This window comes from Magallana gigas, chromosome 2 (assembly GCF_963853765.1).
Source record: "Magallana gigas chromosome 2, xbMagGiga1.1, whole genome shotgun sequence".
Lineage (NCBI taxonomy): Eukaryota > Metazoa > Mollusca > Bivalvia > Ostreida > Ostreidae > Magallana > Magallana gigas.
Window position 1 is genome coordinate 44810011 of NC_088854.1, and position 20045 is coordinate 44830055.

General features: G+C 35.6%; 2 protein-coding genes across 5 annotated transcripts in view; both read left to right on the top strand.

Moving 5' to 3' along the window:
- LOC105321047 (protein crumbs) overlaps window positions 1-6811 on the top strand; it is a 45789-nt gene extending 38978 nt beyond the window's left edge. For all 4 annotated transcript variants that reach the window (XM_034445423.2, XM_034445424.2, XM_034445426.2 and 1 more), the window contains 2 exons: window positions 170-260; window positions 703-6811. In XM_034445423.2, the coding sequence (XP_034301314.2) occupies window positions 170-260; window positions 703-842 (231 nt within the window). In that variant the 3' untranslated portion in view covers window positions 843-6811. The remainder of the gene's footprint in view (window positions 1-169; window positions 261-702) is intronic.
- A 5544-nt stretch (window positions 6812-12355) lies between these two features.
- Window positions 12356-19922, top strand: LOC105321074 (LIM/homeobox protein Awh). Its single transcript, XM_011419265.4, has 5 exons — window positions 12356-12605; window positions 15726-15907; window positions 18311-18522; window positions 18827-19087; window positions 19575-19922. The coding sequence occupies exons 1-5, from the start codon at window positions 12489-12491 to the stop codon at window positions 19637-19639; spliced, it is 837 nt and encodes a 278-aa protein (XP_011417567.3). The 5' UTR covers window positions 12356-12488; the 3' UTR covers window positions 19640-19922.
- Window positions 19923-20045: the final 123 nt, after the last annotated feature.

Here is a 20045-nt window from a genome sequence, read left to right on the forward strand (position 1 = left end):
AACCTACCTCAACCTCTTAATATACATATGTACTGTGTATTCAATAGATGTTAAAACTGCATGCTTTCAGACATTAGATATAGACAGAAAACTGTGAATGAAACTATATGTATGAATGTATCATGTACGAGACTGTAGCTGTATACATGAATGCTGGCCTCTGTTGTAGGACCCGGACTTCCGGAAGATCTCGTCCGACGACAACGTGTGGATTATAGTGGGCCCGGTGGTGGCGGGCTTTCTGTTGTTAGTAGTCATAGGTAAGGAGGTCACTGACCAGCTGACCCTCACTGACCGGTCATTGTTTACATGTAGTAGTCAGATTAACAGAGCCCTCATCAACTAGTTAATGTCTTACATATGTTTTAGCATCTCTCAGTATTTAGATTTTAACTTGATTCTATCATACGTGGTAATGGAGTGTAGATCTTGAAAATATTAAGTTTGATATATTTAGTACACTACATTTTTTTTTTTACTGAAGATACATATACTGATTATTCATGTGTAGTATCCCAGAAATCTTTATTGTATATGCCATTTTTACTTACCTGGTAGATATTAAGTTATCAATACATGAATGAATAAATAAAATCATTTCAGATTCTCCCATCTAAACTTTAGATATATTACATTCAGACTTCATGAAATTTTTATGATCTTGTAGATGCTTGAATAACTATATTATTTTTCTTGTTACAGGTGTAATAATATTTTTAAAGATGGCACGTAAAAAGCGACGGACCCGAGGAACCTACAATCCTAGTCGACAGGAAATGAACGGCTCAAAACTCGAACTTGGGCGGGTATTAAAACCCCCTCCTGAGGAAAGACTGATATAGATTTATATTAATTTTAAAATTGACACTTGTGTGTGAAAAAAAAGGAAAGATTATAGAGCCCAAAGCCATAATTGTCTCAATAACAGTCCAATGGATTAACTCTCAAAGGGAGATAATTCATGTGATGAAAAAGACTTGATCGTGATGGATCATTTGTTTGCCCTGCCAAAGATGTGTACTGATCAAATGGAAATCAAAACCCACAGTTAGAACTATGCAATTTTAGACTAACAGGCCATGGATAGACACTGTCCTGTTAGGGCCATGTTTTATGATATTTTATATAATATGCATTATTTTGTGAATGAATGTGTTATCTGTATAATGAGATTGTGTATGTTGGCATGTGTGTGAATGTTTTGGACTAAGAAAAAAGGTATGTAAATGCATATGCAATTTAAGATTTAAGTGCTAGTAATCCTATGTCATGTTTATAAGTGATATTTTTTAGCTCACCTGAGCTGAAAGCTCAAGTGAGCTATTCTGATCACATTTTGTCTGTCGTCCGTCTGTCCGTCTGTCTGTCTGTCCGTCTGTCCGTCTGTCCGTCTGTCCGTAAACTTTTCACATTTTCAACATCTTCTCAAGAACTACTGGGCCAATTTCAACCAAACTTGGCACAAATCATCCTTAGGCAAAGGGGATTCAAAGTTGTGAAAATTAAGGGCCACACTCGTTTTCAAGGGGAGATAATTAGAAATTAATGAAAAATTTCGAGAAATTTTCAAAAATCTTCTTCTCAAGAACCAGAAAGCCAGGAAAGCTGAAACTTGTGTGGAAGCATCCTCAGGTAGTGTAGATTCAAAGTTGTGAAATTCATGACCCCCAGGGGTAGGGTGGGGCCACAATGGGGGGTCGAAGTTTTACATAGGAATATATAGAGTAAATCTTTAAAAATCTTCTTCTCAGAAACTAATCAGCCAGGAACGCTGAAACTTGTGTGGAAGCATCCTCAGGTAGTGTAGATTCAAAGTTGTGAAATTCATGAACCCTGGATGTAGGGTGGGGCCACAATGGGGGGTCGAAGTTTTACATAGGAATATATAGAGTAAATCTTTAAAAATCTTCTCAGAAACTAATCAGCCAGGAAAGCTGAAACTTGTGTGGAAGCATCCTGAGGCAGTGTAGATTCAAAGTTGTGAAACTCATGACCCCCAGGGGTAGGGTGGGGCCACAATGGGGGGTCGAAGTTTTACATAGGAATATATAGAGTAAATTTTTGAAAATCTTCTTCTCAGAAACTAATCAGCCAGGAAAGCTGAAACTCGTGTGGAAGCATCCTGAGGCAGTGTAGATTCAAAGTTGTGAAATTCATGATCCCTGGGGTAGGGTGGGGCACAATGGGGGGTCGAAGTTGTACATAGGAATATATAGAGTAAATCTTTAAAAATCTTCTTCTCAGAAACTAAACAGCCAGGAAAGCTGAAACTTGTGTGGAAGCATCCTGAGGCAGTGTAGATTCAAAGTTGTGAAAATCATGATCCCTGGGGGTAGGGTGGGGCCACATTGGGGGGGGGGGGGTGTTAAAGTTTTACAAAGGAATATATAGAGTAAATCTTTGAAAATCCTCTTCTCAAAAACTAATCAGCCAGGAAAGCTGAAACTTGTGTGGAAGTATCCTCAGGTAGTGTAGATTCAAAGTTGTGAAACTCATGACCCCCAGGGGTAGGGCGGGGCACAATGGGGGGTCGAAGTTTTACATAGGAATATATAGAGTAAATCTTTAAAAATCTTCTTCTCAGAAACTAATCAGCCAGGAAAGCTGAAACTTATGTGGAAGCATCCTCAGGTAGTGCAGATTCAAAGTTGTGAAAATCATGATCCCTGGGGGTAGGGTGGGGAACAACGGAGGGTCGAAGTTTTACATAGGAATATATAGAGTAAATCTTTAAAAATCTTCCTCTCAGAAACTAATCAGCCAGGAAAGCTGAAACTCGTGTGGAAGTATCCTCAGGCAGTGTAGATTCAAAGTTGTGAAGTTCATGATCCCTAGGGGTAGGGTGGGGCACAATGGGGGGTCGAAGTTGTACGTAGGAATATATAGAGTAAATCTTTAAAAATCGTCTTCTCAGAAACTAAACAGCCAGGAAAGCTGAAACTTGTGTGGAAGCATCCTCAGGCAGTGTAGATTCAAAATTGTGAAAATCATGATCCCTGGGGGTAGGGTGAGGCCACATTAGGGGGGGTGTTAAAGTTTTACAAAGGAATATATAGAGTAAATCTTTGAAAATCTTCTTCTCAGAAACTAATCAGCCAGGAAAGCTGAAACTTGTGTGGAAGCATCCTCAGGTAGTGTAGATTCAAAGTTGTGAAAATCATGACCCCCAGGGGTAGGGTGGGGCACAATGGAGGGTCGAAGTTTAACGTAGGAATATATAGAGTAAATCTTTAAAATTCTTCTTCTCAGAAACTAATCAGCCAGGAAAGCTGAAACTTGTGTGGAAGCATCCTCAGGTAGTGTAGATTCAAAGTTGTAAAAATCATGACCCCCAGGGGTAGGGTGGGGCCACAATGGGGTGGTCGAAGTTTTACATAGGAATATATAGAGTAAATCTTTAAAAATCTTCTTCTCAGAAACTAATCAGCCAGGAAAGCTGAAACTTATGTGGAAGCATCATCATGTAGTGCAGATTCAAAGTTGTGAAATTCATGACCCCCGGGGGTAGGGTGGGGCCACAATGGGGGGTCGAAGTTTTACATAGGAATATATAGAGTAAATCTTTAAAATTCTTCTTCTCAGAAACTAATCAGCCAGGAAAGCTGAAACTTGTGTGGAAGCATCCTGAGGCAGTGTAGATTCAAAGTTGTGAAAATCATGACCCCCAGGGGTAGGGTGGGGCCACAATGGGGGGTCAAAGTTTTACATAGGAATATATAGAGTAAATCTTTGAAAATCTTCTTCTCAGAAACTAATCAGCCAGGAAAGCTGAAACTTGTGTGGAAGCATCCTGAGGCAGTGTAGATTCAAAGTTGTGAAAATCATGACCCCAAGGGGTAGGGTGGGGCCACAATGGGGGGTCGAAGTTTTACATAGGAATATATAGAGTAAATCTTTGAAAATCTTCTTCTCAGAAACTAATCAGCCAGGAAAGCTGAAACTTATGTGGAAGCATCATCATGTAGTGCAGATTCAAAGTTGTGAAATTCATGACCCCCGGGGGTAGGGTGGGGCCACAATGGGGGGTCGAAGTTTTACATAGGAATATATAGAGTAAATCTTTAAAATTCTTCTTCTCAGAAACTAATCAGCCAGGAAAGCTGAAACTTGTGTGGAAGCATCCTGAGGCAGTGTAGATTCAAAGTTGTGAAAATCATGACCCCCAGGGGTAGGGTGGGGCCACAATGGGGGGTCAAAGTTTTACATAGGAATATATAGAGTAAATCTTTGAAAATCTTCTTCTCAGAAACTAATCAGCCAGGAAAGCTGAAACTTGTGTGGAAGCATCCTGAGGCAGTGTAGATTCAAAGTTGTGAAAATCATGACCCCAAGGGGTAGGGTGGGGCCACAATGGGGGGTCGAAGTTTTACATAGGAATATATAGAGTAAATCTTTGAAAATCTTCTTCTCAGAAACTAATCAGCCAGGAAAGCTGAAACTTGTGTGGAAGCATCCTCAGGCAGTGTAGATTCAAAGTTGTGAAATTCATGATCCCCGGGGGTAGGGTGAGGCACAATGGGGGGTCGAAGTTGTACATAGGAATATATAGAGTTAATCTTTAAAAATCTTCTTCTCAGAAACTAGACAGCCAGGAAAGCTGAAACTTGTGTTGAAGTATCCTCAGGTAGTGTAGATTCAAAATTGTGAAAACATGATCCCTTGGGGTAGGGTGAGGCCACATTGGGGGGGGGGGTGTTAAAGTTTTACAAAGGAATATATAGAGTAAATCTTTTAAAATCTTCTTCTCAGAAACTAATCAGCCAGATGATTCTTTTTAATTGTTAAGACTTTGGCTCCAGGACAATTCTTCGGCCTCACAAGAAGGTTCAGAGTTTGATGTAGCTTTATATCCCATATATAAACAATTGTAAAGGATCTTTTTGAGGACTGCAATACTCAACATGTGATATGACTATAAAATCATCCTGTTAGAAAAGGGACTAATGATTATAAACATAAGAATATCCAGGGGGGGAAATGGATTTTATTTTTACAGGATCTACATGTATTATTGTACATTGTCCAGATTGTTTGTATTATGACTTCATTAAGCTGATTTGATCATACCCATTGTTCCTCAGGTGAGCGATGTGGCCCATGGGCCTCTTGTTTTTGGTGTGTCTGTATAACGACTTGTTCACAACCATATCTCAGGAATGTCTGCAATAACCTGCATGTTCTAAGCCTTGTTTTCCTGCTTTATTTGAATTCGCTGCCTGAGGGAAACTATTATGATGCTACATCTTTGTTGTTACAACAGGAAATATACATTGATTATGTAATTGCTTTGCAAGAAAATATTGGACACGTGACCTTGCTCTTCGAAGATGTAACCTTGACATATACATGTATTGTCTTCAAAGGTTGTGTAAAATTCCTGGTTTTAGTATTAGTTAATCATGATACATGTATTGCCAGTAATGATAACATCTCTTTGTGTTTCATTTGTCCCATTTCTGTGATATCAGCCAAAGGATTATTTTGTTTAAACCCGTTCCGCTAGTTTTCTACTGATCTTGTTTCCTAATGATTAGTTTGTAAGTTCCTTCATAAAACAACGCAATAATGCTGTTAGCGTACCAATTTTCAATTTGTAAAAGATTTAAAATTTCTGTAGTTGTGACCTTGGCTGTTAGATTAGAACTTGGTGTATAAATGGGGTGTGCAAGTTGTTGATTTTGGTGCTAAATATTTGTTGCATGACTGAGGGTTCTTGTTCCATATTTTTAAAATATATGCTCCATATTTTACTGACTGTAGTTCTAGATTCATTGTTCACAGCATCATTCATTTCGTGAGACATTTCTTATAACCACATTAGCTTACAACACACTTTAGAACAGGACATGATATGTTCCTTTCATCAATACTCATATTCATCTATTATCTTATTGGAACTAAGTTATGTGGAACACTTTAGGCAAGTTTATGACATACTGTTAGTATTTTGTTAGTTGTTCTAGTCGCATTAGACTTATTTGGATTGTCAGACATTTGGCCATTTTGTGTCCCTTAGACAATCGCATCAGATCTCTTTTCACAGTTCCTAAGCATGTCCAAGGTTATAAACAAGTATTCTAACTTATGCCTTCTTATCATTTCTGTAAATGTTTTGTCATTTTTTGTTTTATATTTGATGATAAAAGGTTAGTGAAGACAAACATTCCAGAAATAGAATTTTGTTTATACAAATATAAACCTTTTTTAAGATTTGAAAACAAATTGATAATTATCAGATGCATATCAGTGTGAACTGGTTGTGATAGTTTGTTTTGTACCAAAAATTTCATGTTTTTTGAAGTCTTTGAACAAGCTCATATAAGTAAATGAACAAGCTCATTTATAAAAATTCCCAAAAAAGAGATTTCACGTTAACAGCTGTATACTATAGATTTGTTGTGAATGGGGGTTATCTTGTCCAGATGAACTAAAGATTATTGTAAATAACATTGAATATGTATTTGTATATTTTTTATAATGTATACATGTAATATTTTCTGTGTTAATCATACATTAATGTAATCATTTTTTTTACGCAGACATAGGGAAATGAGATTATATTTACATTCTTAATCATAACTTCATAATGTTTTTTATCTACTGCCGTTGTGAGTGAATTGACCATGCTACGCAAGACTGCTTTGTTCCATTCGTCTGTATTTCAGCACTATATACTGAGGAAGTTTGCTTAACAAGGAATCAAGTGGGAACTGGAGTGTGGGAATTAACATTACATATGTGTATGGTTTATCATTATCAAACTAGTCAGCAATATTTAATTCATTATGAAATAAACTCCAATTAATACTGATACTTGTTATGCCTTTTTGTTTTGGAAATCGTGGAGACATCGATATTCTCATCTGTAGTGACCATCATTTAGGAAGCTTTAATAATCTGAAGAATTTAGCTTTTAAATTGTTCTGTATGGTGGCATATCTCTGCCCCTTGTGTGCAAGTTATTTTTCTATCAAATATGTCGACATGCAAGATAAATATGTTGACATGCAAGATAATTATGTCAACATGCAACATAGTTATGTTGACAGGCAAGACAATTGCAATCAGATAAGAATTATACAAAATCTCAAAAAAAATCTCAAATTTCGCCCACCTGTGACACCCAAGATGCTAGATGCTACCTTTTTATGTCGACATGCAACTTATTTATGTTAGCATGCAAGATAAATATGCTAATATGCAACTTATTTATGTCAACATGCAACTAACTTAGGTTGACAAGCGAGATGAATATGTTGACATGCAACTTAGTTATATTTAAATGCGAGATAAATATGTTGAAATGTTACTCATAAGTTGTATGTCAACATAACTAAGTTGCATGTCGACATATTTATCTTGCATGTTAACTTAACTTAGTTGCATGTCGACATAAAGAAGTTTCATGTCGACATAAAGAAGTTGCATGTTAACATAGATAATTGCATGTTGATATCAATAGGTAGCGTATCTAGAATCTTGGATGTCACATGTTGGCGATATTTGAGATTTTTTATAACTCTTTTTATTTGATTGCAGTTTTCTTGGATGTCAACATAGTTATGTTTCATGTTGACATAACTATATTGCTTGTCAACATATTTATCTTGCATGTCGACATAATAAAAGGAAAATAACTTGCACACAAGGGGCAAAGATATGCCACCATAGTTTTGACTAAAAGAAATAACTTTTGCCCCGGTCTTTGGATTCATCATCTCAAGCTGCGGTCCGGAGTCCGCATAGCTGTCTCTTATAGGTAGCTTCAATGATGTAGCCCTCTGGTTAGCTCATCTGAGCTAAAAGCTCAAGCGAGCTTCTCTGATCACATTTTGTCTTTCGTCCGTCCGTCTGTCTGTAAGCTTTTCACATTGTCATGGGCCTCTTGTATTCAATTTATTTATCTATTTATTTTCATTAATTTTTTTTTATTAAGGTTTTTTTAAGGGGGAGGGAGAAGGTAACATCTCTCTCCAGAAAATCTTACTTAAAAAAAAAAATTGCAGTCACTATCATTGTTGCAGCTACTATGATAGAAGAGGATTGTGGGTTGCAATCATTGTTGCTTCTCTGGTGGTTCATTGGGGAAGATATCGTTAAAAATTTGTATTTTTTTTTTTTAGATAATGCAACCACAATAGCCCGTTTGAACCACCAAAGAACCATTTAATTGTTTATATTTGCACATCTCTCTCTCTCTCTCTCTCTCTCTCTCTCTCTCTCTCTCTCTCTCTCATCTCTCTCTTCTCTCTCTCTCTCTCTCTCTCTCTCTCTCTCTCTCTCTCTCTCTCTCTCTCTCTCTCTCTCTCTCTCTCTCTCTCTCTCTCTCACGATTGATCCCGAAATAATCCAGGTACAGTCACTCTCAATATAATATCATACACCATTCAACAGTGTTCACACTATTTATCATTAATGTTAAACGCGGACTAAATTTTACTACGTCCCACAAGTCAAGTTAGCGAACTAACTTTTAGAGCTTAATTTTTTTTTTGGCGGGGGGGGGGGGGGGGGGTAATTTAACATAATGATTGACATGCAAACTACAATCCAATACACTTGATCTGACAGTATCACTATTTTAAATGTAGAACTAAATACTCTCTTGTTGGAAAGAGTAAAAAAAAAAGTAGCAAAAATTATATCATTTATATTTACCCCATACCCACTCCTTCGCTAAATTCAAGTTCTATTTTCTGTATAAATACCAAAATCTGTTTCCTTAACATCGCCAAATTTTAAAAAAATCAAAAAGCATATTTGGGATTGGTAACAACAGTATCATTTTCATGAATGTCTTTAATACTTTTCGAAAGTTTTTCAAGAATAAACTATATGTACTGTTAATAATGAAATCTTTTTATGAATCTTGCGTGTAATAAACTTCCTCCTGAAATATATAACCACCCAAATACCACTGTTATCTTTGATCAATCTAATTAATGATAATATAATCCCATTTTATAATGAAATATTACTTAAAACATCACGCAGCGGTTTCGATATCTGAATAAAAATTACATGTACAAAACTGCATTCTTATTAACTGAAATTGAATATTTAATTTAATTTATCATTTGAAGAAACATGAAATAAAACATTATTAAAATATTTTCTTTAATAAAAGCCTTTGGGGGAAAAGTAAAATGCATTTGGATTGTTCTACCACAAGTTAAATTTTATAGTTCGCGATGCCAACAAAAAATATTGGTCATTTTGAGCGCATCGGTTAACACTTGACTATTCCCTTTCTTCTTTTTTCATCTTTTTCTTCATTCACGTTGCGGTTTCTGGGATTTTCGCTCTCTGCGTTTCCACTTTACTAAGCACACTGAAAACCTGTCATCTTCTCTCAGCTTAAAGAACGCGTTCGATCTGTGTGTAATTATTTCAATCGTGTTGGAAAGGTTTATGAAAATAATGACAGGTTCTTGCGCTCACTGATATTCTGATATGTCGTCTCTACTAGTAACATGGACAATCTGTCATTTCACGAAGCCGCTCTCTATAATTCAATCAAATTACAACTCATTCTCAGATTATGCCATTTTTACTCGACTTTTCTTCGATTCCCTTTGACAAGCAAGAGTGCGGCTTTTTTGTGGTAGTATTTTTTTTTTATTACAGATAAAGCAATTTCATAAGACACCAATCACTCATACTCAATCTGGTATTAGTAGTTTTAGGATGACATTATTAAATAATTGGTGTAAATAGCAGTACCATCAAATATGTATCAGAACAGACAAATTCTTTTTATGAAGTTATTGTGACGCCTTGGCGTCTTAGATTATGGTTGATGTGAAACGCCTTTGTTGTATATAAAAATGTTAAATATTGTTTAACTATTGAGAGAGAGAGAGAGAGAGAGAGAGAGAGAGAGAGAGAGAGAGAGAGAGAGAGAGAGAGAGAGTAATATCTTTTATGCGAGAATTCCACATGTAACGAAATAATTATATCGGAGTTTCCTGGACCATAAAGGCAAGGTTCTCTGCAATCTGTCTCTCTAGACCAGCTTTTAATAGTTCATAAGTGGTCCTGAATTCTGTTGATGTGCAGTCTTTGATGTTTGGATCTTACGACTGGGGAACTCTCGGAACAATTCCCCCGGTCGATACCAAGGTGTGAAGAACTGGGAGGAACCGAGGGACCACAAAGAAAGCGGGGTGGTCAGAGGACTCGGAATTAGCTGGGCTGTCAATACAAGTCACTTAATCATGTATTCATACGCTAGTTAGCGATATATTGCCTTATGCAAGGATGACTGATAATTAATTTTCATATTGTTAGTTGTTTTGGATTCTTGTAATGAAATTTATGAGTCGGAAACTTAAAAGAGAACCTTCCATTTTCGTTTTCGAACAATTACATGGAATTGTCAGTGCTGACAAAACCATTTTCGCACTTTTTCTCTCTTTAGTTAAGCGCTAGATTTATATATTAAAATTTTTAATTGTCTGTGCTCACGGAATACTATATATGTTAAACAATCAAGATAGGAACCTACTGAAAATTTCCCTTTGCAATGCCTATGAACATTAGGAAATTCGCAATAGGTCACCTTATTTTTAATACCCCAAAACCCCGTACTTCACTCCTTTTGCATTTCCTATGACATGCGTTTGTCTTTTGAGGTTGCGTTCGATTTGCGCGATGTCGGATAAGGAGAAAAGAACAACGTATATATCAATGAGTATGCACAGCGCCAGCTTCCCTCATATGACAACCAGTTCGCAACCGGAAATGGCGGATTCTTATTTCGTTTTTCAAAAATCTTTGATCATTTGCCCTGTCATTTCACTGCGAAGATGTTAATGGAAAATAGTAGTCACAAGAAGGAAGTGTCGGCTAATTTCACACTGAGTTGAGATCTACGCAACTTTATAGAAAGCTTGAAATCATGTATACATTTTTTGTTAAGTACTTAAAACTATATCTGATAAAACTCGAACTATCCTAATAGTTCCGGAAAGGTAGACACTGCCAAATAGCGCATGGCGATATATATGGCACCAACTAAGTCAGGGCGACACGGCAAACGACGATTAGAAGTGGAATTAAATTTGATTTTACAGATCGTTTAATTCTATTCGTCTGACCAAAATACAACAAAACCCCAAGAAAATGTGACATGAAAAATCTCCTTTTTTATATAATTATAATTTCCGAACGCAATTGATGACGTCAGTATTTACATGTATATGTAAACAGCTTCAGTAATTGAGAATTAAAACCAGATCCTGGTATTGTTTCTACGTTGATCTTTGTTTTAAAAACGTATTTTTTTTTATGAAATAAAAATGATCAAAGACAAGGTTTTCCAACTTACGAGTTCTCATATTTGGTCTATATAGAAATATTTTATTAAATGGCATACATATAATAATAATGAAGTAAAAGAATAAAAATAAAGAAAATTGTCCATATATAGAAATATTTTACTGATAAATGTCATACATATAATAATAATGAAGTAAAAAAATAAATATAGAGAAAATAGATAGCACTAGTACTTGATTTACACCGCTGGATGTCTTGGTAACTATGTAAAGTTCAGGGGGTCTTTTTTCTGTGTTTTACTTGAGCACATTGGGGCTCCCCGCGCGAGTGGACACCTTCTTTACAGCTCAATCACGCCTTTTGTCAATCAACTCGCACTTCGCTCTAAGACTCTTCAAAAACTATGAACAAGGTTTTTCACAAAAACAATGCTTCCTTGTCGCCGTGTGATGGGGACTTGGTGCTCCCGCTGACAAATCCCTGCTATTAGTTTTTCTTCTTTATTCGGCTTTATTGAAAATGTTGACGAAAACGGGGTAAGCTTCGATACAAACTTATTTGATTAAAGCCGCATGTTTTATTAACAAATTAAAGAATTACCAGCATGAGCGCGCGGACCAGATGGACAAGTTTTGGATCCTGACAAAAATACAAAATATTATTCTGTTCATTCTAATTTTGGTTTTATTATCAGTCAGCTTTCCTAATCTGTTTTCTGCTGCAACATAAAAATAAATTTAGAAGCAGATTTTCTTTTATCAGTGCAAATTCTTATAACACAATTTTTAAACGTTTCTAGCCCAAATTTTATTGCGCTAACAAAAAGTAATTGTGTAGAAATAAATACATTAACTTTAATAAAAAAAAATAATCTTCAAACAAAGATGGAAAAGGATTCCCAATAATTACTGTTATCATTTCAACATTATTATGCTAATAGATCGCGCCGCGTAACGACCACTTGTTGAGACGGACAGGCAAATGGCACGCGACAGACGATAGCTAGATTCAGTCGTGAATTTGATTGGTCGAACATTTCCACAGAAAACTCGCACGTCCTCTTGCACGAGAGTGAATAGTTTTTAGACTATAGCTGACATAAATAGTCAAATTGCAGCATAATTTGTCAAAAGCGATTGTCAATTTGGCGCGGGGTTATTGATGACCGCTAGTTCTCCCCCGTCTGATTTTATCGTGGTTCTTGGACGATGAGGATAGCACACCGTTGCAGCAGCGAGTCAGAATTAACCTATGAACGCGATGACTTTACACCCTCCCCGGGCTCGGAGGAAAACCCCGACAAGTTTCTGTGTACCATGATGAAGGTAAACAATTTTATCTTCTTACGCCTGTTTTTGTTTAAAGAAAAAAAATGATATACATTTCTCTGTAATTTATAATAATTAAAAAAGTTTTAGAATGGTCGAGTTTATTTAATTTATTTTTATCATCAGAATTAAACTTCCATTAGATATTTATTATAGATTAACTATAATAATAAAAAATGTAAATTGTAGAAATATTTGAAATATTGCAATGATAGTTTAAAAAGTATAAAATTCAAAATTAAGCTATTAAAAATAATGAAGATAAGTTTGTTCCATATCAAATTGTACATTTTGAATTTGATCAATATTTTGATTTTGTATATTAATCTATTTGTTTGTTACCATTCTTAAACTAAAAATTTTCTTCAATTTTATTCAACTTAAATACATGTATAATGCAAGGAAAAACGACAACTTCTCTTGTTTGAAAGGTAGAACTTACGGGGTGAAACCTTTTAATATTTGAAAGCCATAAAAAAGGTAACGCATTAAAAAGCTCTTATAATAGATGTCAGCCTCTCTTTTACGTGAAAATATATCGTGACAATGCGAAATGTCTCTGGGCTGGCTGTTTGTTTTAATATTTGACTGCGCTCCTCGGTCCATTAGTTGTCCTGCGTACAAGATTGGTTCTTTCACGCTGGCACGCTCCGGACTTCATCCCAGCTTTCCAATTTATTTCCGACAGTGAACAGCCAAGTACTATCCGATGTCAGGACCCCTCATATACCTGTAGACCCGACTTTCTGGAAATTCCATTAAATGACTCTCCCGACTGCATGTATAAATGCACCTCTACGGAAACACATTAGAGAAAATCTTTTGATCGGAGTTGAACCCACTTAGACATCCATTTCTTGAACATCTTGGAGATTTTAGGGCGCGTTGTAAACGTCCGTCCATTAATAAAGAGACACGGTAAAAACATTTTAAGACATTTTCTTTTTCAGGATTGAGTCACGAAAGCTCGCGGAATTACCACGGCCTCGGTCCTGGCTTTTTACTTCAAATGCGCGCGAGATTGTGACAAATGACTTTATAATATATTTATATTTACAAATCCCATTTATTTTATTGAACGTGTTTTCCACAGGACAGGCGCGTTTAAAAGTTCCGGAAGACGGGAACATTAAGACAGATTACCCTAGACTCTCTTCAAATTTCTTCCCGAGTTTTGCGATGCCAAAGGCTTGACTTTGCATATTTCTTGGTCTTTATTAAAAAAAAAAAGGAAAAAAAATCGAAACAATTAGTAAAATTCTTAATCTTCAAAGGAAAGAGGCATCGCTCTTTGCCTTTTGTATTAGAATAACTAGTATTTTAAGACATTACAAAAGTGTTTCTTACAAACCATTTAGGACACAGATCAGTATCGGCACTTAACAGATAGGTCCTAATTCAGCGTTTTAACAGACAGATTCTAATTTCTACCGTCCGTGGGGAGAATGCATCCGTCCACAGACGGACAACTGGTTCACGTGTCAAATACGTAACGTTATATCTTGTGAACCTGATAATCATTCACTGCAAGGGAGTTGGGGTATAAAACAATATGCTATGCATAATGAGGAACAAAATAATTCCAGAATATAACGAAATACTACTGAAAGCAAATAAAAAAATAATATCATCCATTTTTTTAAATTTAAATTGTCGAATCGATGCCAAATTTTGTTCAGCAAATTGCAGTGTTTCCTTCTATATGTACGTGTTGTCCGGTTGAGTGACATGCAGTCTTGCAGGTAGTTTCGCAAAGAATAGAGACAAAATTCATAGACTTTTGCACGATTTTAATGGAAAATCTTGATTAACATTAACTAAAAAATGTCGAAACGGAATTAGATAAACAAGTTATTGAAATAATTGTGTTGCAGTATATTTTAATAACACAATTATTTTATTCATTTATTCATTTCTTTAATTAAGCATGTTTCGACATTATTTAGTTTATGTTATTCAAACTTCGTTTTCAGTACTGTTTTACATAATATCTTCTTTGCACTAGCAATCCTGATGAAGCCATGTACATGTATCAAAATATTTCAGATACATTTTAAAATTATCGAAGCACACATGGGTTGTTATTTTGCAAGAACAGAAATAAAAGTATTGATATTCTTGTAGAACTAAAATAAGAAATCTATATAAAAAGAATAATTGATTTGTGGGGGTTTTTTTCAAATATTTTTATAACACAAATCAATTGTTAAAAGAAACAGAAATGAGAATTATTCATAAATCCAGTATTTTGTTTACACCAATAGGTCTCTAACAAAGGCCATCAGTTCCGTGGTCTCTGACAGTGGCCCATAAAGAAAACCCTCCACGATAAAGTAATCCAGAAATTATCAAAAACTTAAAAATTTGTTTATAACGTCTGGAGTCTTTAAGTATTGGAATGACAAATTAACGACTTCACCCCAAACGAAACCCGCCGCTCGAATCATCATGGGGCTGCTTCACTCGGTCGTGCATCTGGACGCGCGGTCGGGGAGGCGACTTTGACACGTAAACTAAGTTTTGACAAATTGATGGAAAGTGATGCTATAAACGTATCTCCGGGAGATCGGGCGGGCTTTTATGAGCAGTTTACTGTCTTCATGTAACTGAAAAGTTATGTCTCTAACATTTAAACCCTCACAAGTAGATACCAATTCATTTTATTTTTATGGAATGCGATGCACGCAAGTGAATTAAAAGATTTCAACGCAAATAAAAAAAAATTCTTCCGCAACAAACTCTTGGATGCAGAATAATCTTTATTGCGTAATTGGTCGAGTTTTATTGACAATACAACATAGCATTTGGCTGAAAATAGAACTATAAAAAATATTTTAGCGATACGTTTTGGATCTTGTTTGTCACAATAATAAATTGGAGTTGACAAATATGATATCAAAATCAAAATCACTCTTTGTTTAATCATGCCAAGGGTTAAGCTTAAACCTCTAGTGTTTATATTTTCTGGGGTATGTTCAACATGATAGAAGAGCCAAAACAATAGAAAATGTTGCATTATATTCACTGATGGTATATAATACTGAATTGAAATTTAAGGGCTGTTTGTAAATACATAAAATATGAATATTAATATAGATGTATAAATATTTTTTTTAGTCTGACGGTGACCTTTGTTACGGATGTGGGGACCTAATAACGGAGAGATTTCTTCTGCACGTGAACGGTCAGGCTTGGCACGTGGGCTGTCTCCGATGTTGCATTTGTCAAATTGGATTAGAACGACAGACTTCGTGCTTCATTAGAGAAGATAATATATACTGTAGGAATGACTATTCAAGGTATGAATATTGCACTATTGTGACGTATACGCACCTGCTATGACGTCACAATAAATTTTGCGTTGGGGTATCTGTTATGACATCACAGAATAATGTGCGTCACAAGAGGGAATCTACAAATCGTAATATTGTTAGGTCCGAGAATTGACACCCATGCCCAAAACCCCTTTTATGAAACGATGGAAATTCTCTATACATTGTTATTTTATGGGCTGTCCGAAATAAAAATAGATATTTATCTAATTTAGATATTCAAGACAATTTTGCAACTGTTATGTTATGGTACTAAAAACCGTTTTGCTAGTAGGTAACAGATAATTTCCATAAATAGTCGATTCCTTACGTAGTAATAGACAATCACAGGCAACACACGTATTTACATTTTCTATCAACATGAAAAGATTATCCAAAGAGGTGTCAGGATTTATTCTAAATTTCGATAATTATTGACAAATCATTTTGTAAACGTTGTTACTCTAGAGACCCGAATTTGTTCGGACGAGAAATCACGACAATTTCTCAACAAAAGAGCGGGTTCAAACATCACATCGAGTCCTCCAAATTTCATTTATCACACAAATTAGCAACAATTGAAAAGGTTACCAAAGATCGACTTCAGTCTTCGTTAGGTGAATTCAAATCCGCGCGATCGATGGTCGCACTAATTGGCCGGAAAATTGTCCGTCGGAAGCACGGGAAATATTTGGGTGTTACCGGACGATTCTAAATTAGTATTATTTCCCCTGTATTAGTGCTGTAGATTCAATAAAAAAAACGTTGTTTGTAGAAAATACTAAATAGCGAAGAGGGCAAACTTCAGGGGTGACACAGCAAATGTTGGATTATTCACCCAAGTCCTTGTGCATTTTGTGCTCAAGCAAATGTCAATGTTCATGTTGAATTTATGAAAGCATACTGTACAGTTTAATCAGTTATAAAACCATATTAGATTATTATGTAAAAATTGGTATACCAGTTAATACTTTGGACAAAATAAGGATAAGTGTGAAACTCAAAATAAAATTATAGAACTTTTTACTGATTAGTAAAGAAAAAATGATTACCGAAAATTTCAAGAATTTAATGCAAATTGAAGTACGTTGATTGCAAACATCCCTGGAAAAGATCGCTTATGTATCAGATGTAATTCTTTCCCTATAGATGAAGTAAAAAAATTAATAACGAGAAAAAAATTATCACGAGAGTAAAGAAATAGTTCAATGAATTATTAGTCAATTCATCAGAATGAAAACACAAAACCTTTTTGGGTATCCAATATACTGGACACAACAAAATTTTATTTTGTGGGCAAATCCATTAAAGATAACTTGTGATATGGATTCCCCCCTTTTGTGATGAAAATTAAAAATAAAAGTAAAACTTTAGAAAAAATATCAAATCAATTTTGGGGGGGTTATTTATCGATTTTATAATATGTCAAGTATAGCTAGGACAGATCGTGAAAATGTCTTAACCCCCAAAACCCCCAAAACCTGTGAGCCCCAGACCCCCGGCCCCCCTCCTCTTATCAAAAAATGCTGGACCCCGCACTAATACCGGTTATTATATACATGTACATTGCATTACTTTAAAACGGAAATAGTATTGTCATAAGATCATTATGAAATAAGCAATGTCACGTTTTAATTGTTTTACTATCCATTGACATATCTGTTTATTATATTTGTAATCATCGCATATTTTTTGTTTTGTTTCGGGTTCTTTTCTGTCACAAATGTTTATTTCATAAAATTTATCTATCTTTAGTTATTTATTTAACTTAAAAACCTTTAAAAGCCCTTTAAAGGGGCATGGTCACGACTTTGGAGAAAAAAAAATCAGATTTTAATTTTTACCATGCTTTAGTAAGGTATTTTTATTTGGCAACCAAAATTTGGGTGTAACTTGTTGAATTTTGAGCGAGTTTTTTTGCTATTTAAACAAAGTTTTTGTTTGTACCATTTTGAATGTTGAAGTGAAATTTGCACTTTAAGACCTTAAATGAATGTGCTCAACGTTAGGAACTGTTTATTTATGCTTAAAATGAATAAGAAGATAGACAAATCAGCTTGAAAAAGCTTTTTAGTGGTTTATTGAACCCGTATAAACAAAATAGGACACGAGCCTTGTTTTCATGACAAATCAAGAGTTGTAAGCCTTGTATCTTGTTCATATCTATACGACTGACTCTGAAATTTCACTTGATCATTAGAAATACATTTCTAAAGCATTGTAAATAATAAAAATAGTAACATTGATTTTGACCAAAATCGTGACCATGCCCCTTTTAAAATCGACAAAAATATTTACAAGTGATTTTAATCAATATTCAATAGTACTCTGCATTTTCTAAAACGTGCACTCTACTGTAAATGACGTACTATGTAAATGACGTACTTTCAGGGAGTTTGGGACGAAGTGTGCCAAGTGTTACAGAACGATTCAGTCCACGGACTGGGTGAGGCGGGCCCGGGAGAACGTCTACCACTTGGCCTGTTTTGCATGCGATAGCTGTAAGCGTCAGCTGTCCACGGGGGAGGAGTTCGCTCTACACGGGGACAGGGTCCTGTGTAAAAGTCACTATATGGAGTTGCTAGAGGGAGGCTCCAACAAAGGTAAGACATTTTGTCGTCTTTCAGTGCCACCCAACATTTTATTATTTTTTTTTGCCAGTGATTTCGATGATTCTGATATTTTGACAATGTGTATCAAACATGTAGCATTCAAAGTGAATGGTCAAGACAAGAAGTGGAGGGACCAGCTGACTTCTGCGTTAATTTTTTTTATTGATAAAATCGTTTTTTAAAATTGCAATTTTTAAGTGGAGGAATGAGAACCCTTTGCCCCCCCCCCTTCCCCTGTTTTTAGGTACCTGTGTAAATGTATGTTTACTTATTATAAAAAGTATTTTTTTTTTAGATTCTGAGTGCAGCCAGAAATCGAAAGCAAAGCGCGTGCGGACCACGTTTACGGAGGACCAGCTGCAGGTGCTACAGGCCAACTTTCAGTTAGACAGTAACCCGGATGGCCAAGACTTAGAGCGTATAGCTCAAATCACGGGCCTCAGCAAGCGCGTGACGCAAGTGTGGTTCCAGAACTCACGTGCACGCCAGAAAAAGCAGCAGCAGGGTGGGGAACACACCAGTCCCTCCTCCAACTCCTCCCCGTCCAAACCTCACAGTAAGTGACCATTATATCAGACGTTCACGATCATCCATTACAAGACATGTAAATAGCAGACATTCTATAGTTGAACATTTCCGTGCGTTGTTAATGACGCAAGTTAAAACTAAAAATTATATACTGTACAGTATATAAGGATTTTTTTAAAAAATCGCAACTTTATTAGCGGTTATACATACTCGAATACTATTCTCGCATGTTCAGTGTACACGCATACATATGCAAAATTTTTATTTCGCGTGTTTAGTGTACATTCAGATTTTTGCAATTAAACTTTGTACCCTGTCGCCTATACTATATATAGCACCACAGCTAAAATATTAAATCTATTTGCAAAATGAAAAAAATAGTTTTAATGCAACTGATAATATATACATGTATGTAGTAGAATATGTTAGGTGTAATTAAAAATCATTTAATTTTTCTTATTTTGTTTTAAATCATGACAACTGTTGTCAATAACAACTTTTTTTTTCCATTGTAGGTCCCCAGCACTGGCTGAATGGATCCGACAGCCAGCACAGTGATAGCTACTCCTTCTCAGATTGACATTTATTACAACCACTGATATTATATTCCGCAACTCGACCTATACTGTGAACGTTCCTGTGAACTTTGAACTCAAGTCACATGACTAAAAACACTTCTCCATTGGGCAGATATCTTGATCAGGAGATCCGTGTGCTAACTTATTTTGTGGAGTCCTTTATTGTTTTGAGCTGTTGTCTCTAGTCATGTATTTCTCTCTTTATCAAACTGTTATTTATTTGTTTATATGTACAAGATATTCTGTTGCCATAAATCATCCTCTGCAATAATTCTTAATGTTTGACAAACTTGAATATTGTGGTGGCCTAACCTTTATTCTGAATTCAGTTTTTCTATGGGAAACCATTACCTACTGAAGGCATTTCATGCAATGCTTGACTGATCAAAGACCAGGATATGCCTAACA